This window comes from Molothrus aeneus, chromosome 12, assembly GCF_037042795.1.
Source record: "Molothrus aeneus isolate 106 chromosome 12, BPBGC_Maene_1.0, whole genome shotgun sequence".
In the NCBI taxonomy this organism is placed as follows: domain Eukaryota; kingdom Metazoa; phylum Chordata; class Aves; order Passeriformes; family Icteridae; genus Molothrus; species Molothrus aeneus.
Genome location: NC_089657.1, coordinates 21,403,976 through 21,423,894, shown reverse-complemented (window position 1 = coordinate 21,423,894; position 19,919 = coordinate 21,403,976). Strand labels below are relative to the sequence as shown.

At 52.9% G+C, this 19,919-nt stretch overlaps 1 protein-coding gene across 1 annotated transcript; it reads left to right on the top strand.

Moving 5' to 3' along the window:
* On the top strand, nucleotides 1–8,646 carry LOC136561525 (uncharacterized). Its single transcript, XM_066557862.1, has 11 exons — nucleotides 1–79; nucleotides 396–653; nucleotides 813–1,094; nucleotides 1,184–1,468; nucleotides 1,575–1,671; nucleotides 5,299–5,408; nucleotides 6,625–6,882; nucleotides 7,471–7,755; nucleotides 7,845–8,129; nucleotides 8,252–8,348; nucleotides 8,475–8,646. Exons 1-11 carry the CDS (start codon nucleotides 1–3, stop codon nucleotides 8,518–8,520), a joined length of 2,082 nt encoding a protein of 693 aa, XP_066413959.1. The 3' UTR covers nucleotides 8,521–8,646.
* Nucleotides 8,647–19,919: the final 11,273 nt, after the last annotated feature.

The window sequence follows — 19,919 nt, the reverse complement described above, 5'->3', positions numbered from 1 at the left end:
ATGCAGTCCCCTTGCTGCTGCCTTCTCTCCCTCCTCCTCTACCTCTTCTTCCTCTCTGGGACATGGGCAAACCTGGAGGGTAAGTGGGACCCCTGGCTCATACACATCTACCTCCATGGGACTCCATTGGGGAGAGGCTTCTTGCTTCACACCCACCTTGGGCACTTGCTTCCTCACTCCTCCTTGTCCCCTGGCTTCACACCTCTTCCCCAGCAGGGATGCAGCCACCCCAGGTGGGTGCAGAAGATGGGAACTGGGGCTGCAAATGCTGTAAGGGGCTTATGGGGAACCCAGGGATCCCTGCAACTTCAAGGACCCATCCCTCAGTTCCTCCACTTTCCTCAGCCCTCTTCTCCCAGTTCCATCTCCTCCCTGTCAACTCTTGTCTCATGCAGGGACCTTCACTGTCCGGCTGCTCCAGACTACCACCTTCCAAAACACCTCATTTGCGGACATAGAGGGGCTGGGCCTGCTGGAAGACATCGAACTTGGTTCTCTTGATAAACACACATGGTCCATCCGCTTCTGCCAGCCCTGGGTGCACCCAGCCCTTCCCCGTGCCGACTGGGACACCATTGAAAACCTGCTTAAGATCTATTTGCAGCAGTTCAACCATCTAATCAATGAAGGGGCCATGCAAAAGGACATCCCCTGTGAGTGCTCGGTCTTCACTGCATCCCCTTTCTTGAAAAGCAGCTGGGAGGTGGGGAAGGATCTGATAGAGCTGGTGCTGTATAGGAGACACTGACCATGTCTGGAGGAAGGCAATTCCAGCCCCTCACGCAACCTCTCTCTCCTCTTTGCCCCGACAGACCCCTTTGTTGTTCAGTGCACAGCAGGCTGCATGCTGTACCCCAACAGAACCTCCCTGTCCTTTGTCTATGTGGGTTACAATGGTCAGGATTTCCTCAGCTTTGACACAAAGAATTCCACCTGGACCCTCTCCCAGGACACCGAGTTGTCACGGTATGTCCAGTCCTTTCTCCAGAACTACACCGCCTTGAGTGAGCTGGTGGAAACTCTTTTCAATGATACTTGTGTCAATGACATGGAGGAGTTGCTGCACTATGGGAGGGCAGCTCTGGAGAGACAAGGTAAGACCACCCTGACCCTGCAACAGCCAGCCCAAAGGCCCCCACACTGGGGCCCAGCTGTGCCCCCCCCCTTTGCTCTCACTCCCCAGAGCTGCCTGTGGCCACGGTCTTCGCCCGCACCCCCAGCCTAGACCAGCTGCTGCTTGTTTGCCATGTCACTGGCTTCTATCCCCGTCCCATCAGCGTGGCCTGGCTGCGGGATGGCCAGGAGGTGCCTCCGGGCCCGGCGCTCAACACCAGCACCATCCTGCCCAATGCTGACCTCACCTACCAGCTTCGCAGCGTCCTGGCCGTGCCCCCCCGTGATGGGCACAGCTATGTCTGCCGTGTGCGCCACCACAGCCTGGGCACCCGCAGCCTTCTCATCCCATGGGGTAGGTGCCACCTGTGGGAGATGAGATGGGGGTCCTGAGCCACCCTGCACCACAAGATGGAGCAAACCCCAGAAAGTTCATGGCAGCTTCTCCTTATGTTTCCCAGGGAACTCAGAAGTGGTGCTGATCACAGGGCTCATGGCCGGGCTGCTTACAGCCATGGCTGTAGCTGCCATGTCGCTGCTTTGGGTGTGGAGACAAAGGTCAGTCCCTGTCTGGCCCATGGAGCGGCAGTGAGAGAGGAAAGAAAGAAATGCCGTGGGATTTCTGCACTGAGTAGCAAAGCTCTTGCTTGTACCCTGGCAGATGCTGTCTGCACTCCCACAAGGTCTCTGCCATGGAGCATCCAGCCATTTCCCTCTTGTTTCAGAAAGCACCAGCAGATGGAGGAATCAGAGTCCAGGAACTCCATCCTGAGCAAAGAAGCTTAGCTCAGAAGAGAGCCAACAGTCCCCATTCCCTCCCATTGCCTACAGAGTAACAAGAACTACCTTTTTCTACTTCACCTAAGTTTTGGGCATTGCCAATTGCAAGACTAACTTGATTCAGAGACGAACAAGAGAAACCTGGTGAGAGAAATCTGAGCTTTTGACTCACCTGAATTTTCTAAACGGATGCAAGTGCACATCTGTGACTTCCTCCCTTGTTACACATGATCGTCTCTTCACTTGTGGCACTGGCCAGTCCACCCACTGATGCTGTAGGGCACCTCAACATCCAATGGCAAATTCTCCTGGTTCTGCTTCAGTAACACTTTTGTCAGAAGGTGGAAAGCTGTCCCCTTCTACTGTCACTTTCTGGTACTTTTTTTCCTAAAAATTGCCTTTATTAGCCATATTCCAGAAATATTTGTGCTAAGACTGAACTGTTCCACACAGACTAACAGAACCTGGTCAGAAATGGCTTTACAAAGTGCTAAGTAATACTGAAACTCTGATGTAATGTGTGGGAGCTGCATATGTGTATGAAACAAAAATAAACCATTCATATTTTCACTAAGATAATATGCCTTTCCTTAGCAGTTGAATGGGCTTGGAGAGTTTTTGATCAGCCATGTATGCAAGCTGAAACACCACTGAATTATTGGCACTAAATTGCAGGAAGCACCAAGGCATGGGGGAAAAACAGTACATGTGTGCCTGTGCGTATATGAACATGTTCTCAGATATTGCATGGAAATAAACAACTGTGCACATGAGGGTAAAGTATCCCCAAGGCTCCCAATAAAGGAGAAAAAAGAAGCCCATGTCCCATGAAACATAGCAGAGTTCACATACACACAGGAAGGCATGTAGTTCATGCTCCCAATCAACTTGAACATGTAGCTTCAAAAGGTTTGGTTTCACTGGACAACTTCCTGCAGTTTCCCAGGATAAGTCTGGCAGCCATGGCAAGCCAGAAAACCTGGCTGCCTCGTGGCCATATCCATCACAAATCCAATGGTGTTTGTTCTCCCCTGGCCAGAACCTGGAAACCACAATGCTGGGGTAAGTACTGTGTTTCCCTAGCAGCCAGTGTCACCTGCTGGCATCATATGGCTCAAGGAACTCCCTGCAAGAGGAGTGACACCAAGCCTCTCCCAGGTCCTGATGACTTGGGACAGGCAGATAAAACACTTAGGTATGGGCATGCCTCCCTGTGGCCTTGGCACCCACAGGGCAAATGGGGCAATTCCTGTCCCAAGCAGAGTGGAACATCATGCAGCACTCATGATACTGGGCAGACCTGGAGATCAGGTGCAGCCAGTGAGGAAACCTGTTGAGGAAAGCTGTTCATGTGAATGACCTCCCAAGAGACCCTACAGTTCCACACCCACAAACAGCTGGTACCAGAGGGGTGTCTGCAAGTGTTTGCTCACATCCCCTAAGAGACCTTACAATGACACACCCCATCCAGGCATTTTTAGAGGGTTCTAAAGGCACCACATCACAGCCCAGTGCAGTGGTTGCTGCTGCTCACCCACATGCCCAGTATGGCACCCAGAGGCACTGCATCCCTGTCCCCTCCACTCCAACTCCCCCAGGACCAGCTTGGGGGGATTACAGACTTTACCTCAGGGGAGATTGCAAGGACCAATATCACCTGTGGGGTCTTTGAGGACCAGTGGCCACATGAGAACCTCAAAGTCCAATAGTACTCTAGGGCAGGGGGGAAGTGAGGACCAGTAATCACTTCAGAGGACTTTAAGGACTGATGTCACCTGAGGAAACTGTGGAGACCAGTGGTAACCTGGGTGTGACTCTGAGAACCATGGTCCCTTGAGAGGACTCTGAGGACCAACGGACTGTGTGGACCAACAGTCCCCTGTCTTCTTGGGTCATTTTCAGACCAGAGAAGTGAAAATATGAAGGAGGAAGAAGTGAGCAAAAAAGGAAGTGAAAAAACTGCTAACATGAGAAGTACATTCAATAGAGAAGTGGAAGTGCTAAAGCAGAAATTTAAAGCAGATCCACTGGGAGAGTGGGAGACATGGAAGGAATTTCTGTGGGGGCTGAACACATCGTGACCACCCACACAAGCCAGGTGCCTGCTCCTGTCCTATGAGCAACTCAGCAACTCACAGGACAGAAGGCTGTGAATGGCCTCTCAGCTGCTCAGCAAGAAGTGACCAGCAGTCGTCTCAGGGGAAGCCATGGGGACAAGTGATCACCTCACAGGACTGCAGAGACAAAAGCCCCCTTGTCTCTTCCCTCCCTGGCTGCCCCATGGCTGCACTTTGCCGTCCTGACAGCCAAACAGTCTCCTCTAGGTCTAGGACTAGTGGGAGGGATGTGGACCTTGTGGTGGCATAGTTGGACATCCCCTGCGTCATGCTGCTGGGGAAGTTGGTGTCATTTCTGGGCCTACCAGACCACCACAGCATCCCTACTTCTCTCTGGGACAGCTCCATGGAAACAAAAGTATTCAGTGTTTGGACACTACCGAGCTGAACCCCTCAAACTTGTGCTTTTGGTTCTGCCTTTGCCCCCAGTGCAGGCACTACCCAAAAGAGGGGAAGAGAAACTGCATGTTGAGGAGAGGAGTTGAGAGGAGGAGTTGATTGGAAACATTGTGAGGAGAGGCTGACTCTGGTCACCCCCTGATCCCTCCAGCACTGGACACTGCTGCCAATGGGGACTGAGCAGGGGCATGGCTCCCACCATTTCTGTTCCCATGCACAAGGGGCTCTTGAGGATGGGGACTGGATTCCTCATCAAAACTGGTGGGAAGGAAAGGGGAGTTGCTAGCCCCACCCCCAGGTGTTTAGAGCAGAGCAGGGGCTCCTCAGCAGTGTCCTACAGCTTTGGTCTAGGTAGAACAGCTTGTTGCCTCCTCCTTGGGAGCCCCATCCCCAGAATTAGGCAAGTGACGCAGGAGCAGCCTGAGCTGGAGGTGCCAGGAGAGAGAGAGGGTATCCCTTCTCCCCGTGAAGGGGTTGAGAAGACAGCAACCATCTTTCTCCAGTCAGGTCTGAAATCCAAAAGCCATCGTCACCTCCATTGGTGCTGATGCATCCCACAAGAACAGGGATAGGACAATAGGTGGGGAGGGGGAGTCAGGAAAACCCAGCTTGGATGCTTGAATATCTATTTTCCTAGTGCTGTTTCATGGGTCTCTCTTTCCCCACCTTCTCCTTCTGGCTGAGCTTTCCCCAGCCCCAGCCTGTCAGGGCGTTTTGTGCTCACGACCTTATTTCAGCTTTTGTCCCTCCCACACATCCCCAGCTTTCGGCTTGGGACCTCTGGGCCCCTCCCTTGACACATTGATTCTCCAATTGGTGGAGAGGCACCGCAGTGACTGCTGGGCTGGGTTGAAGCTTAGGTTCCCACAGGTTCTTCCTCCTCCCACAGTCACTGCTGCTGCTTCTTCAGCCTTGCCGCGTGCACCATGCAGCACCCTCACCTCCTCCTCTTCCTCTTTCTTCCGATCCTCCTCCCTGGGATGTGGGCAGACCCAGAGGGTAAGTGGGAGCCCTGACTCACCTCAACCACTCTTACCACCCCCGCCCTGTCAGAGAACTCCACAAGTTCTGCTCAGGGGCGGCATGGCCAGGCCACTGTGCCATATCGGGGAGGGGGGGTGAATGATTCCCAGCATCAGAGGGCCACCTCCCATCGTGCACCATCCAAACAAGCCTTGTCTGCCCACCCTTCCTGCCTCCAGCTCAGGACTTCTGCCTCACCAGCTCCAACACAAGGCCTTGGGCACACAACCAGAAGAGACAACAGTGGTCCCCAGCCAGGCCTTGGGTGTGGAGTTACCCTGCAAGATGTCCTCCCCCTGCAGGGAGCCCATGGGCCATGGGTGCCAGGCAGATCTCAGCTCCACATGGTGCTGAGGGCCTCTTCCAGCAGCCTCTCATTCATTAGGGAGCTGCACCTGTCAGAGGGTTTTTTGGGCACTGCTGTCACACAGAGAGTTTTACCACAACCCTGTGAGCCCTTATGCTTCCGGGGCAGGCAGCATCAGACACAAAAAGTCAGGACTGATCTCTGGGCTTGGCTGGTGTCCTGGCCCTATCAGGGACCCCCAAATCTGGACAAAATGCCCTTTTCTGTCAACCGTCCTCCATATCCTCTGTACCATGTCCATATCTTTGGCAGATACAGGTCCTGGCACAGGTGTTTCTCCTGGGGGGAAACATCACTCCAAACAAGCAGCAAGGTGCCCTTTCATCTGCTCTGCACAATAATACAGCAGCTGCGGCCAGGAGGGAGGCATGGAAAGGAGGGGACAAAATGCCTAAAATCCTCTGCAGGAGATAACCGCTTTGCTGAAAGAAAAATAGAGAAGGAAAAAGAGCAGTGAAGTTAGAGGAAGTTAGACAGGAAAGCAACCCTGAGCAGGATGAAGAGCATAGAATCATAGAAGTGCAGAATGATTTGGGGTGAAAAGGACCTTTAAAGGCCATTTAGTCCAACCCCTCTGCCATGGACAGGAACACCTTCCCTGCCCAAACAACCTGGCCTTGAATGTTTCCAGGGATGGGACATCCATCATATGTCTAGGTAACATGTACCAGTGTCTCACTACCCCTCACTTAAAAAATTTCTTTCTTATTATCTAGTCTGAATCCCCTGTTTCCCCTTCAGCGCCTCCACTTTGTGTTTCCCCTTTAGCACCTCCACTCATCTCCTTCCTGCACCCTTTCCTGTCTCCATCCTCTCTTCTAGCAGAGCCACAGGTTATCCAGTACCTCCTGACTAGCCTCTTTGCCAACATCAGCTCTGCTGAGGTGTCATGTGTGGCACTCGTAGGGGACATAGCCATCTTAACACTGGATCCAGCCAACTGGAGCATCCACTTCCACTGGCCCTGGGTCAGCCAGGCTGCAGCTGAAGATGACGGGGAAAAGATGATGTCCCAGTACAAAATCGCTCTGCGCAATATGATCCGATTTGTGCATGACACAGTTCAGCAGACAAAACAGCACTGTGAGTACAGAAACGAGCCCTGCCACATCCCTAGTCCTTCTCCCCAGGTTTTGGCTGTGGCCTCCTCCCCACCAGGATGGCATTTGGGGGAATCTCGCAGGGTGCAACAGCTGCTGAAACACTGCAGCTGCTGCGGAATATGACTAGCAGGAGTGGGTAGGGCAGCAGACCAAAAATACCCCTTGGGGCTTCTGCCATCTAGCACAAGGAGCCCTTCTGTATGTCAGGGAGCTGCCACGAAATTTACTGGAGCTGAAGGATTGACACAGCAAATTTACTGGAGCTGAAGGATTGACAAAGCAAAAATGTGTGACAAACACATCATGAAAGAGAAAACTGGGGGCAAATACTTTGGGGGACAGAATTCTTTTTAAGCAAGCACTCCACACCAGTATCCACTCCATTCTTCCAAGGGGCCTGAGGGCTTGCAGGGTGTCTGGGGTCTCCTGAAGCATGGCCTTATCCCCTGCTGCCCATTGCACCCTGCTTTCCACTGCATCCCTGAATGTGCTTTCAGACACATCCCACCTCATGCCGCCCACGTTCCACCCACTCATGGGACCTCTCCATTGGCTTTGCCGTTGACAGACCCCTTGGTGGTTCAGTTCCGTGCAGGCTGTGTGCTGTACCCCAATACGACGAGCCAGGGCTTCCTGAATGTTGGCTGGGATGGCAGAGACCTCGTAGCTTTTGAGGTAGATAAACAGGGCTGGGAGGCCCGGCAGCCATCCCAGGTGGCAGAGCTGGTCAGCAAGAGCCTCAACAGGCAGAAGTCTCTCAGAATACTCCTGGAGCACCTTCTCTCTATCTGGGTATGCCAGAGCAACTTCCTCACCCTGAAGAGGTATGGGAAGGAAATTCTAGAGAGACAAGGTGAGACCACCCTGACCCTGCAACAGCCAGCCCAAAGGCCCCCACACTGGGGCCCAGCTGTGCCCCACCCCTTTGCTCTCACTTCCCAGAGCTGCCTGTGGCCACGGTCTTCGCCCGCACCCCCAGCCTAGACCAGCTGCTGCTTGTTTGCCATGTCACTGGCTTCTATCCCCGTCCCATCAGCGTGGCCTGGCTGCGGGATGGCCAGGAGGTGCCTCCGGGCCCGGCGCTCAACACCAGCACCATCCTGCCCAATGCTGACCTCACCTACCAGCTTCGCAGCGTCCTGGCCGTGGCCCCCCGTGATGGGCACAGCTATGTCTGCCGTGTGCGCCACCACAGCCTGGGCACCCGCAGCCTTCTCATCCCATGGGGTAGGTGCCACCTGTGGGAGATGGGGTGCAGGCTGCAGATAGTAGCCCCTAGCCCTGTGAGGGGCAGCTCCTGACTGGCGCTGCCACCCTCACACAGTCACCCTCTTCTCTCCCTGTCCCAGAAAACCGCAGCGCAGCTCCAACCATCAGCATCACCATTGCAGTGCTGCTTCTTGTGGCCACAGCCTTTGCTGGGGGTTTTTGGTGGTGGAAGCGCAGGTGAGCTCTCCCTCCCATCTCCTGCTGTAAGATTTATGGGCATATAGGTTGGTTCAGGGGTTGCAGCAGCTCTGTAGGGGTGAAGTCCCTGAGACTGTCACCACAGCTCACACATAGTCTTTGCAGGAAAGGTAACGAGGCTACATGGGAGACCCAGGAATTCATCATTTGAGGCCTTGCTACCCACACAGCAACAGCTGCTTGCTCTCTGTTCTTACTTCATGTCCCACCCCTGACCCATCAGCACCAACATGATTGATTTTGTTCTGGAAAACCACCGCATTAAACAGCTGTAAACTTCTTCTGATACATGTGGTTCCTGTGTCTCTCACCCTTCTTCCCCCCTCAGGAGCTTTTCTCAGGAAACTCCTCGGCGCACTAGAGATACTCCCTATTGCAAGCAGAGACTCTTCCTTTTCCTGGACTCTGGTTGGTCCGCATCTGGCATGTCAGGAGAAGCCAGTCCTCTGCCAGTCCCTTCCACATCTCTCCATGGCCAGTGTCTATTCCTGACAGGGCAGTCACAACCCAGGGCCAGACCACTGTGGGGTTGCTGAGTGAGATGTGTGATGGTGCAGGCCACAAATCAGGGAGAGATGGAGAGACATGAGCTCTTTACTGGGGAGACAAGGGAAGGGAGGAACCAACACCCCTGACATCCCTGACACATTTTTAGTACACTGAGCTGCTCCATCTCCAGGGCTGACCTCACCCTTTAGATCAGGATCTCTTCCACTTCTGACTCCTGCCCCCATGCTTCCTTCCTGTCTCTGTAAAAGCTGGAAGGATGGAGGATTGTCACCCTTCCACTATGCCTGACAGCTATGAAAGAGCCATGCTGAGGTTCTGGGAGACTCTGAGCAACACACCCCACAGCAGGATGTGATTGTCATCAGTTCATTTTGTATTGTCCATTGCTCCTTCCTCCTCACCCTGCTCCAGTGTGGAGTCCCACTTACAGGAGACAGTGTTCCACAAATGTCTCCAGCATGGGTCCTTTCTGTGGGCTGCAGTTCTTCAAAAACTGCTCCAGCATGGGTCCTTTCTGTGGGGTCACTCCTTCAGGAACGGGCTGCTCCAGTGTGGATTGCCCTCAGGGTCACAAGGTCTTCCAGGAACCTGCTCCAGCACAGTGTCTCCATAGGGTCACAGTCTCTCTCAGGCACACCCACCTTCTACGACATTGGACTCCTCCAAACGCTGCAGGTGGATCTCTGCAGGTGTGGACCTTCATGGGCTGCTGCAGGACAGCTGCTTCCCCAAGGTCTTCACCACAGGCTGCTCGGGGACCATCTCTGCTCAGTTGCCGGGAGCCAGCAGGGTCCCTGCCGGACCGCTGCCGAGCGAGCTGCCAATGGTGACCCGGACTACACCTGACGTCACCTGGTGCCCGGTAGATCCCCGGCGCCTCTGCCCCGCCCGCCTCACGCTTCCATTGGCTATGCCACGGCCCGCTCGCCAATGCCATTCGTGCTCCTCCCACGTCACCGGTCACCGGGCGAGCGTGGGACAAGCGCGGCGGGGAGGTGGGGCTAACCCGCACTCCCAGTCCTTGCCCTCGGCCCCATTCAACCCCGGCCCTGAGCTTCCAAGCGCTCGCTGTGGCTTCCTCCCGATTCCGCGTGTCCCCGGATCCAGCCCTCAGTCACCCCCGGCACCGGAGAGCCGGGGATGAGCCCAAGGCGTTTCTCGCCTCAGCACCAGATTTCAAGATAAAGGCAAAAAGCCAGGAAGATGTTTGCAATTGTCGGGCCTGCTTAAAAACCCAAAGGCATGTTCCATCACCTGTCTTGGGGAGCCAGAGAGACATGACATGGTGAAATAATCCAACCATTTGGTCCAGAATTATTAGAGCATTGTGGACCTCATTGTCATGACATTGTTTCCCTCTTTCTCTCTTTCTGTATGCACATACCTATATGTATGAATACAAAACGTGTATAAAACTGCTAAAAATTTAAACTTCCAAAATTTCATACCAAAGCAATAATATCTCCCTGTTTGGGTGGGTTATCCTGTGTCGGGTTCGGCTGTCTGTCTCTGCCCCGACACGAGTAGTGTGGTTCTTGGGTGGCACGCGTTTTAAAGGATGAGTCTGGACTCTTCAGCTTTTCGGTCTTCAGGTTGTTTATTATTTCTTATCTACAAAATTTTCTGTCTGCTCAACAGAGGTCTGATCTGCAAGCAGTCACAGGCACTCTCTGACCACCCACGGGGCGGTCATGTCTTTTTATACTAATATCTACGTACACAATATTTACCTTTATTTCCCAATGCTTTTCACCCATGTTGGCAAGTGCACCTTCACCATAAACCAATCCCCAAATGCCAACATCACCACAGGAGATGGAGGACAAGAAGAAGGAAGAAGAAGGACAAGACACGCCCTGATCCCTCCATCTTGTCTCCATAACCCCCCTGTACCCAAAAACCTTAAAATCTATATTTCACTTTCTAAATGTGTCTATTTTACACCTTATACTCTAAAGTGATTCTCTTGTCCTCAAACTCTTGTTATTTCTGTGGATGGATCAAAATCAAGCCACCAGACACTCTTGGCAACATTCCAGGATTTTCGAGACTCCCAAGGGTTCTCCTGGCATCTCTGAACATCAGAAATGATGTGCTGAGATCCCACAATCCTGCAATTCCCACCTCTTTTGAGAAACATTTCTTGCTAGTGGATATTCCAGGCAGAAATCTGAGACACCAAGGTACTATCATCTTTGGGGACTGACACCATCAAAACTGCTTCTAATGAGCTCCAGGGTAAAGCCTTTATTGTAAAATAAATTAATTGATGGATATTATAAACTGAAGAGATTAAAGCTTACCTGATCTGTGATCCTTTTATCCGTCATTCAAACAGGGTCTCTGAATACTTTCAAAACCTTCAGGATAATACCAGTTTATTCGCAGCTGGCTGCAAATCAGGGACAAACTACTCAGGGGTCAGAAGGTGCCTTTTAACGGATATTTAAATTCTGATACAGCCATACCCTAGAGCCCTACTGATGACCTTAAGTACAAGGCCTATACGCTAATGATCAGGGTTTCTTAGGCCATTGGTTTCTCCCAGATGGTCACTAATCCCCAGAAAATGCTTTCCCACCTAAGTTGTTAATATCTAATTAAGACTCCCCAACGGTGATATCTCTGTCTAGATACAAGTTTTCTATTCCCCCTTAAAGACATTGAAGACTCCAATACTTTCCAAGCAAGGCACACACTTTTCAAGAAGCACAGCAGCCTATCAGTTACACTCCAATTACTGGGAAATAAGATCCACGTGGAGTATACATATGTCAGATGAGACTTTGTACATCTGCAGAAAATGCATTGGCCATTAAAAACCTCCTGATCCCAGGACTGCATATACATTCCAGATCCCTCTCTCAATGTCCCAGTGGAAGTTACAATGCAGACAACGACTGTCAGCTTTGGTAACCTTTCTTAGAATAAATGTTTTTTTCAGGACTTCCTTCAGCTCAACCAAGCCAAGCAGCAAAGAGCAATCATGATGAAGTGGTTAATAAATTACCTTCTTTTCACTCCTAGTGGGCAACTCAAGCCTTACTTCCTGCATCCATGATAATTGTTAAAAAATACCAAATCCTTCTGGTTATTGCACAGAGCACAGGTTTCACAGCATCTTTTTTCAGTCCTGTGGAGGGATGGGATATTTGGAGCCCCATTTTAGAGAGAAGGAGCCAAAGCAAATGAAGAGGAGCTAATCCTCCCTCCTTTTGCATACTCTGGTCAAATAACCTGATATGGTTTTTCAGAGCACATGGAAGGATGTAGGTGACCCCTCCACTACTCCTCATATGGGAGAGACACCACATGCATCTCTGCCAGCAGGGTGTTAAGCTTTTCACCTGATGCCAGTTTCTCCAGACCTACTTGTTAAATTTTTCTGTCTTAGGCAATTTCTCCATCACATTCTTCAGCAATGCGTACCTTATTACTGGCCTGCAAAAATGAATTACCACCTTCCCTTCCATGCTTTCCACAGCAGTTCAGCACAGTGGAAAGTGCATTTGCATCCACAATTTATGACAGAGAAACCTAAATTATTCTTTCTAAGGTACTTTCTAAGGTTTGGAGCAAACCTATTTAGGTAAGGAGAGAGAGCCATCTCTCTGTCATTTGTTTCCTACAAATAATCTGAACTTAGTAAATTCTGGCCTGAATTTTGGAAGCACATCCATCCTTGGTTAATAACACGTCTCTTTATTGCCTTCTCTAATTTGTTATTTCTTGTCCTCTTGAAATCTCTCTAAGAGGTGCAGGGCCGATGCTTGTTGTTCACATGAGCTGCTTGCACCATGATCCCAGAACTGAGTGACCGGGAAAGGATGCAGAAACTGTTTCAGTCATGCTGCAAAATTACTTGTTCCAGATACTTCCTTCTGTAAACATGCTTCGAATTTTAATAATTGTCTCAAAATTGGACAAGAGATAATTTCTCTCCAATAGTGACTAAATAGACACTTTTCCTATTTCTCCCTCCAGTATAGAAATTGGGGTAAACATGCTAAAAGCATCTAGCAAATTATTAGAGCCACCTTGACCCCTAATTGCTCTTGTGCTTTCCTGAAGGTAAAATAAGAAGCTCTTAAACTCTATGTTCAAGGCCACAGCAACTTACCAGACAATCATCACACATACCAGAGAAAGAAGGGCCAGGAATCCCAGTGGATCCTATTAATCCTTTGCCATTACTATTTACCTCAGTTAAGCTCTTTTTCTGGTTGTGGTGGTGCGTGGTGTAATGTTGTTTTAATTCAGTCTGGCTCGTCCTGAAAAGCTCCCCCTTTCTCCCTGGAAATCCCCAAGTTCTTATCGTTATTTGTCTATCACGTTTCCCCTCCCCTATCCATCAGATGTGTCTTGTTGTCCCCACCCCTGGCCTTTGTCCATCACTCGGCAGCCCTGCCTTTCCTTCTAGAACCTTCTCCCCAGGGTGTCAAGTGATTGGGCAAGGGCAGGGACCCCTCCCCAGTTTTTTGCTGATTTGTTAGCTTCATGCGTTCATCGAACTATGTATCAGTTTTTTCATACCCTCATTTGCTGTCGTGTTGCCCCTCCCAGGCCCTCCCCCTTCCCTTATAAGCTGTTACTTGCCCTCAGTTCGGTGCTCAGTCCTTCTCCCTCCACCCTGCTTTTTCTCCCCCTTCGACCTTCCTTCAATAAACCTGCCAACCCTTCCTGAAGGCTGAGTCCCTCTTTCCTTGCCTGCGCCTCCCTGCGTTTGCCGCCCTCCTTCGCTCTCGTATCGTGGATCTCTTCGGGACCCATAGGCGCGATAGGAGCTCCGGGCTCCTCAAGCGCCCCTTCGTCGCTGATCGGGGCTGAACGTGAGCCGGGCAAACTCATCATCTCAGCACCGCAGCAGTTTGGCGCCCAACGCGTGGCGTGAAGACCCTTGCATCTGAGGCAGTCTGTGGATCCTGGAACATCGTTCGGAGGACTGTATCTCGGAGCAGGAGTCCCACGACGCGCGGGTTGGATTGTTCTAATCCTTTGGGCGACTCACCGCTCTCCGTGTAGCACGCCCTCGTTTCGGGAGGCGCGGTGCTCCGGAGAGAAGAAGGCGACACCCTCCCAGCGCACCCTAAAGAGGCCGCCTTCGGCGCAGGCAGCTCCCGCTAGCAGCAGCCTTGTTTCGTCCCCCTGACTGGTGAGTCTCTTGGCTGTGTTGTGCAGCCCACCACCTGACCCCACGGAAAACCTGGCGTAGGCATCCCGGTCCTCTCCTCGGCCAGCGGGAGGGGGAGGTCAGGGTCAGTGGGGACCCCGTTCAGTTTTATTTCAGATTCTTTTCGCTTTCCCTGTTGCTAGTGGTAGAGCGAGTGGCCGACCCCTGCGTGTTCCATCAGCAATTATGGGTGCTAAACTGTCGGCCACTCAGAAAGGGGTTTTTTACCAAGTTGTGGGTACCCTGGGGGGTGGGAATTATAAGTTTAATAAAAGGGAAGTTAAAAGTTTAGTCCGCTGGCTGACCCGTACCTACCCCGATTTAAATCCCGAGTCAGTCCTGGATCCCAGATTTCTGAGGCGGGTTCAATCCCGCCTTCAGAGAGAGATCCAAGCTGGCAGCAAAACCTTTCAAAGCCATTTTTGTTTAATATCCCTTTTGATTTCTGCCCTCACTGTTAAACCCTCCTCCCGGACCCAGCCAGCGGACCCCCAGTTATACCCCAGTTCTCCCCGTCCCCATGCACCTGCCCTTCGTTCCTCGCGCCCTCCTTCCCGAACCGAGTCCCTGCGGGGAGCAGCCCGCGACAGCCCCGCGCCAGGGAGTCATCCGTCCCTGAGCTCCTCGCGGGCGACCCGGTCCCCGAGCCTCCGGAGGTCTGGCCAACCTCCGGAGGAGACTGTCCCTGTTCCCTCTTCCCGCGCCCCCTCGACCCCAGTTGTTAAACCCAAAGTTCGGTTCAGTTCTCCGCAGTCCCCTCGCCAAGATGGCGTCAAATCATCCCAAAATGGAGGGGACCGCGTGTTCAATCCTAAAAAACCCCCTTCTCCTTCCCAGAGTTCCCCCACTCCTTCCCGAGCCCCCCCCCAAATCCCTCCCCTTCCCCCCTCGCGGGTTCCTCCCACGTCCCCTCCCCTTCCCCCGCCCCCTTTTCCTCCCCCTCCTCCTCCGCCCCTTGCCCCCGAAACTCCTCCCCCTCCTCCCCCGCCTTCACCCCCTGCAACTCCTCCCCCTTCCCCTCCTCTCCCACCACCCCCCGCCTCCGCGACGACGTCAATGGGCCCCTCCCATAAGGGGAGGCACTTTGCTGCAGAACCCTCCCTCCAGTTCCCACGCCGGGACCCTCCCTCTCCCGCTTCCGGTTCCCACGCCCTCCCTTCCGGTTCCCACGCTCTGGGGGCTAGCGGGGAGGGGGTTCCGAGCCGGAGACCGGAGCTGTCTGCAGTCCCATCGGCAGCCCCGGTCGTTTTTCATCCCGCGGGAGATGGGACAGCCCTGGCTCAATGGGTCCCCTTCTCTCATTCGTCCATGAAGGAGCTGTGCAAAGCACAGAAGGAGTTCGGGAGGGACTCCGAATATTTTCAGGGACTCCTTCAAGCCGTCCTGGCGGAGTCGGTCATTACACCTGCCGACCTCCGCCGAGTCTTCCGCTGTCTCCTCAATCCCACCGAGCAAGTGCTCTGGGAGGCAGCGTGGAGAAAGGAAGCCTTGAAGGTGCTCCCGTCCCTATGGGACTCCCCGAACTCCCGGACGAGTGCAGACGGAGATGTCATTTCCATTGACCATATGCTTGGGACGGGGAACTGGAGTGACGGAGCAACCCAAGCCAGAGCCATACCCGTGGAGGTCCTGCAGCAAACTGCCCGGGCGGCCGAGAAGGCCTTCTTGGGGTTGCGAGCGGCCGCACCCCAGGTCCCATATGCCAAAGTCCTGCAGAGTGCCGAGGAACCATTCCTCGAGTTTGTGGAGCGGCTCCGAAAATCCATTAACTATCAGGTTGAAGGAGAACACTTGCAGGCCGAGCTGTTAAAAGAGATGGCATTCCTCAATGCCAACTCGGCTTGCAAAGATGCAATCAACAGCCTCCCTCTGGAGCCAGCTCCCACCCTGCGGGACATGCTTTTGGTGTGTGGGAAAAAAGTATTAGTTCCATCAGGTACCGGACCACCACCTGCCGCAGCCGCCCGCCTGAGGACACCTTTCCGTCCCGCCGCCGCCGCCGTCGAGGAGCCCCCATTCACCACCGACGTCTGTCCCACTACCGCGCAACCGCTGCCACCAACGTCGACCCCGGTGCCCAAGCCTCCAGCCACACCGTGTCATCTGTGTGGGAAGCTGGGGCACTGGATGCCCGCATGCCCCCTCAAACAGCAGTTTTATGAGTTTAAAAAGTCCGTGCAGGGGACCCACGGGCAAACTGTTCAAAAAAACTAATTAAATAGCGCAGCGGCCCCCTGCGCCAGGACACAAATGCGGAGGCCTGTTCACACCATCCGTCCTGGCGGGAGAAGAGGGAGAACAGTGAGATAATGCCTCCAACTGGACTTGACCTTCATGCCGGACTGACACAAACACCACCCATTGATACTCATGCTCTTTCATCCTGTGTTTCCTCCCGTAGGTTGCAGCTTGCGGAACCATTACATCTCCGTTCCGCCGGTTTCCACCACGTTGCTGTCCTCCCGGAGGGTCTAACAAACTGGGAACGTCAAAGCCACAGTCTCCTCGTCCTAGGCGACACAAAGGCGACCCCACCAGAAGTGAGTATTGTCCCGAGCCTGCTTCCCGCTGGCTCGGAACAAATCTCACTCATGCTGCATTGTGTCCACCCCCCGCTCTTCCTACCGAAGGGGCAAATGATGGCCCAATTCTTTGTCGTGTCACCACCGTATGCTGTTTCCGATTTATCACCTCCGGAATTTCAATCGGCAACCCAGGCTCCAGACATACCTACAGTGGCCTGGGCTCAAGCTCTTGGGCACGAAAAGCCCAAACTTATTTGCAAATTAAAAAAGGGGGGAGAGCAAGTCGCTCTACGCGGCTTGCTGGACACAGGGGCAGACGTCACGGTCATTCCCTCTCGGGATTGGCCGTCGCGTTGGGAATTGCAAAGCGTTCCTGGCCACATCAGAGGTGTAGGAGGGCTTCAATTGGCAAGGCAATCGAAAAGCATCGTACAAATTACGGGGCCCGACGGACAATTGGCTTCTGTTCGTCCGTTTGTTTTAGATTATACGGAACCCCTGTGGGGGAGGGATCTCTTGGCCCAGTGGGGAGCCCGAATTGACCTACCAGTGGCTCCCCAGGTTTTTCGGGCAGCGACCACTGCTGAGCGCCCCACCTGGAAGCTGGATTGGCTTTCGGATGAACCAGTACAGGTGGCGCAGTGGCCGCTAAACAAACAAAAATTAGCGGCGCTCAACGAGCTCGTGCAGGAACAACTACAGAAAGGGCATTTAGTAGAGTCCATGTCGCCTTGGAACTCTCCCATCTTTGTCATCAAAAAGCCCAACAAAGACAAATGGCGACTCCTGCATGACCTCCGTCAAATCAATGCAGTTATCAAAGACATGGGACCCCTCCAACCAGGGATGCCGTCCCCTGCGATGCTCCCTAAAGATTGGAATTTGGCAATTGTTGATATAAAAGATTGTTTTTTCCAAATTCCCCTACACCCTGATGACGCGCCGCGCTTCGCCTTCACGGTTCCATCTATTAACCGTGAAGCCCCAGGCAAGCGCTACCATTGGACCGTATTGCCACAAGGCATGAAGTGCAGCCCGGTGATCTGCCAATGGTACGTCGCTTCCCTGCTGACCCCTGTTCGTGCAGCTGTGGAGTCAGCCGTCATCCATCATTATATGGATGACATTTTGGTTTGTGCGCCAGACGACGACCTGTTGGCCCATGCGCTTGACCTGACAACCACTGCGTTGGTTGCTGCAGGGTTTGAGCTGGCGCAGGAAAAGATTCAAAGGATGCCACCCTGGCGGTACCTCGGCCTTGAAATTACCAAGCGGACCATTGTTCCGCAAAAATTGGCAATAAAAAATAATATCCAAAGCCTAGCAGATGCCCACCAACTGTGTGGTTCTTTAAATTGGGTGAGACCTTGGCTAGGTATTCCCACGGAAGACCTAGCCCCTCTCTTCAATTTGTTGAAGGGAGGAGAAGAGCTGAGTTCTCCCAGGACCCTCACCCCGGAGGCCAAAACCGCTCTGGGGAAAATTCAGAGTTTAATCTCGGCCAGGCAGGCCCACCGGTACCAACCGGGCCTGCCATTCCGTTTCATCGTTTTGGGAAAACTGCCACACCTTCACGGCATGCTCTTCCAGTGGGACGGAGTCATCGGGAAGAGCAAGGACCGCGGGGCGAAGGACCCTCTCTTGATCATAGAGTGGGTATTCCTGAGCCACCATAGGTCCAAAAGAATGACATCGCCACTGGAGCTGGTGGCTGACCTGATCCGGAAAGCGAGATCACGGATCAGGGAGCTAGCAGGTGAGGACTTGACGTGCATTCATCTCCCCATTAAATTCGGCACGGGCCACCTCAAATTAACAATGTTTGAGAACGTCCTTCAGACGAATGAACTTTTACAACTAGCTCTGGACAGCTACACGGGCCAAATTACGATAGATCGGCCGGCCCACAAATTGTTTAATCAAGAATTTGTTTTCACCATCAAGTCAGTACAGAGCAAGAGACCCCTCGATGCCCTGACCGTTTTCACTGACGCATCTGGAGCATCCCACAAGTCAGTGATGACTTGGCGGGATCCTCAAACTCAGCGGTGGGAGACAGACATCACTGTGGTAGAAGGATCGCCACAAGTGGCTGAGTTGGATGCAGTCGTCCGAGCTTTTGAGAGGTTCTCTGAGCCCTTCAATTTAGTAACTGATTCGGCATATGTAGCCGGTGTAGTGTCCAGAGCGGAGGGAGCAATCCTCCAGGACGTTTCGAACGTTCGCCTCTTCGAGCTACTCTCCAAACTTGTAAATTTAGTCTCCCACCGAGAGCAGCCCTTCTACGTAATGCACGTTAGGTCACACACCGATTTGCCGGGGTTCATTGCGGAAGGCAACAGGCGCGCTGATGCCCTTGCCGCTCCTGTTCAGGTAGCCCCGCTCCCTGATCGCTTCGGTCAGGCCAAACTAAGCCACCAGCTGTTCCACCAAAACGCGCCTGGCCTTGTTCGCCAGTTCAATCTAACGCGTGAACAAGCCAAAGCTATCGTGGCGACATGTCCCCAGTGCCAGTCCCACCAGCTTCCATCATTGGGCCTAGGGACAAATCCTAGAGGACTTTCAAGCTGCGAAGTGTGGCAAACAGATGTCACTCATGTTCCCTCCTTTGGCCGGTTGAGCTTTGTTCATGTCTCGATAGACACTTTCTCCGGCGCGGTATTCGCCTCCGCCCACACGGGAGAAAGGGCAGCAGATGTCGAAAAACACCTACTTCAGGCATTTGCTGTTCTGGGCATCCCTAGGCTGCTCAAAACTGATAATGGGCCTGCGTACAAGTCCAGGGAACTGCGCCAGTTCCTGCAGCAATGGGGAATAGAACATCGAACAGGCATCCCCTATTCCCCGACAGGCCAAGCCATGGTAGAGAGGGCTCACCAAAGCCTTAAGAAAATCTTAGAGCGACAAAAATCCACCACAAAGGTAGAGCCCCCTCACATCAGACTCTCAAAGGCGATGTTCACTTTGAATTTTTTGAACTGTTCCTTTGAGAGCCTGAACCCGCCCATGGTTAGACACTTCGGGAGCCACAACGCGCTGCAACCTACAGGCAGACCCAAGGACCCTTTGACTTGGTGACCTGGGGGAGAGGGTACGCTTGCGTCCTCACTCCTTCTGGTCCCAAGTGGGTGCCCTCAAAATGGGTTCGGCCTTTTGTGCCCAGGGAAGCGAAACACCGGACGAAAGAGCAACAAGTCCGTGTCGCCAGTTGGAGGCGCCGAAGAAAGCCCCCTGACCCCCTTCTTCCGCCTATCTGTTTTTTATTCAGTGATGAGCCAGAACCATTCGAATATTTAGTTCACGTTTCTTAAAACCCAGTTCTCCTTCCCTGATACTGCCTCTTTT

Excerpts from the sequence above, each read along its gene's own strand:
- LOC136561525 (XM_066557862.1), top strand. The coding sequence starts at position 1 with ATGCAGTCCCCTTGCTGCTGCCTTCTCTCCCTCCTCCTCTACCTCTTC. Across the intron at positions 5,409-6,624 it reads GATGTGGGCAGACCCAGAGG|AGCCACAGGTTATCCAGTAC; the intron begins GTAAGTGGGAGC and ends CTCTTCTAGCAG. Across the intron at positions 8,130-8,251 it reads CAGCCTTCTCATCCCATGGG|AAAACCGCAGCGCAGCTCCA; the intron begins GTAGGTGCCACC and ends TCCCTGTCCCAG.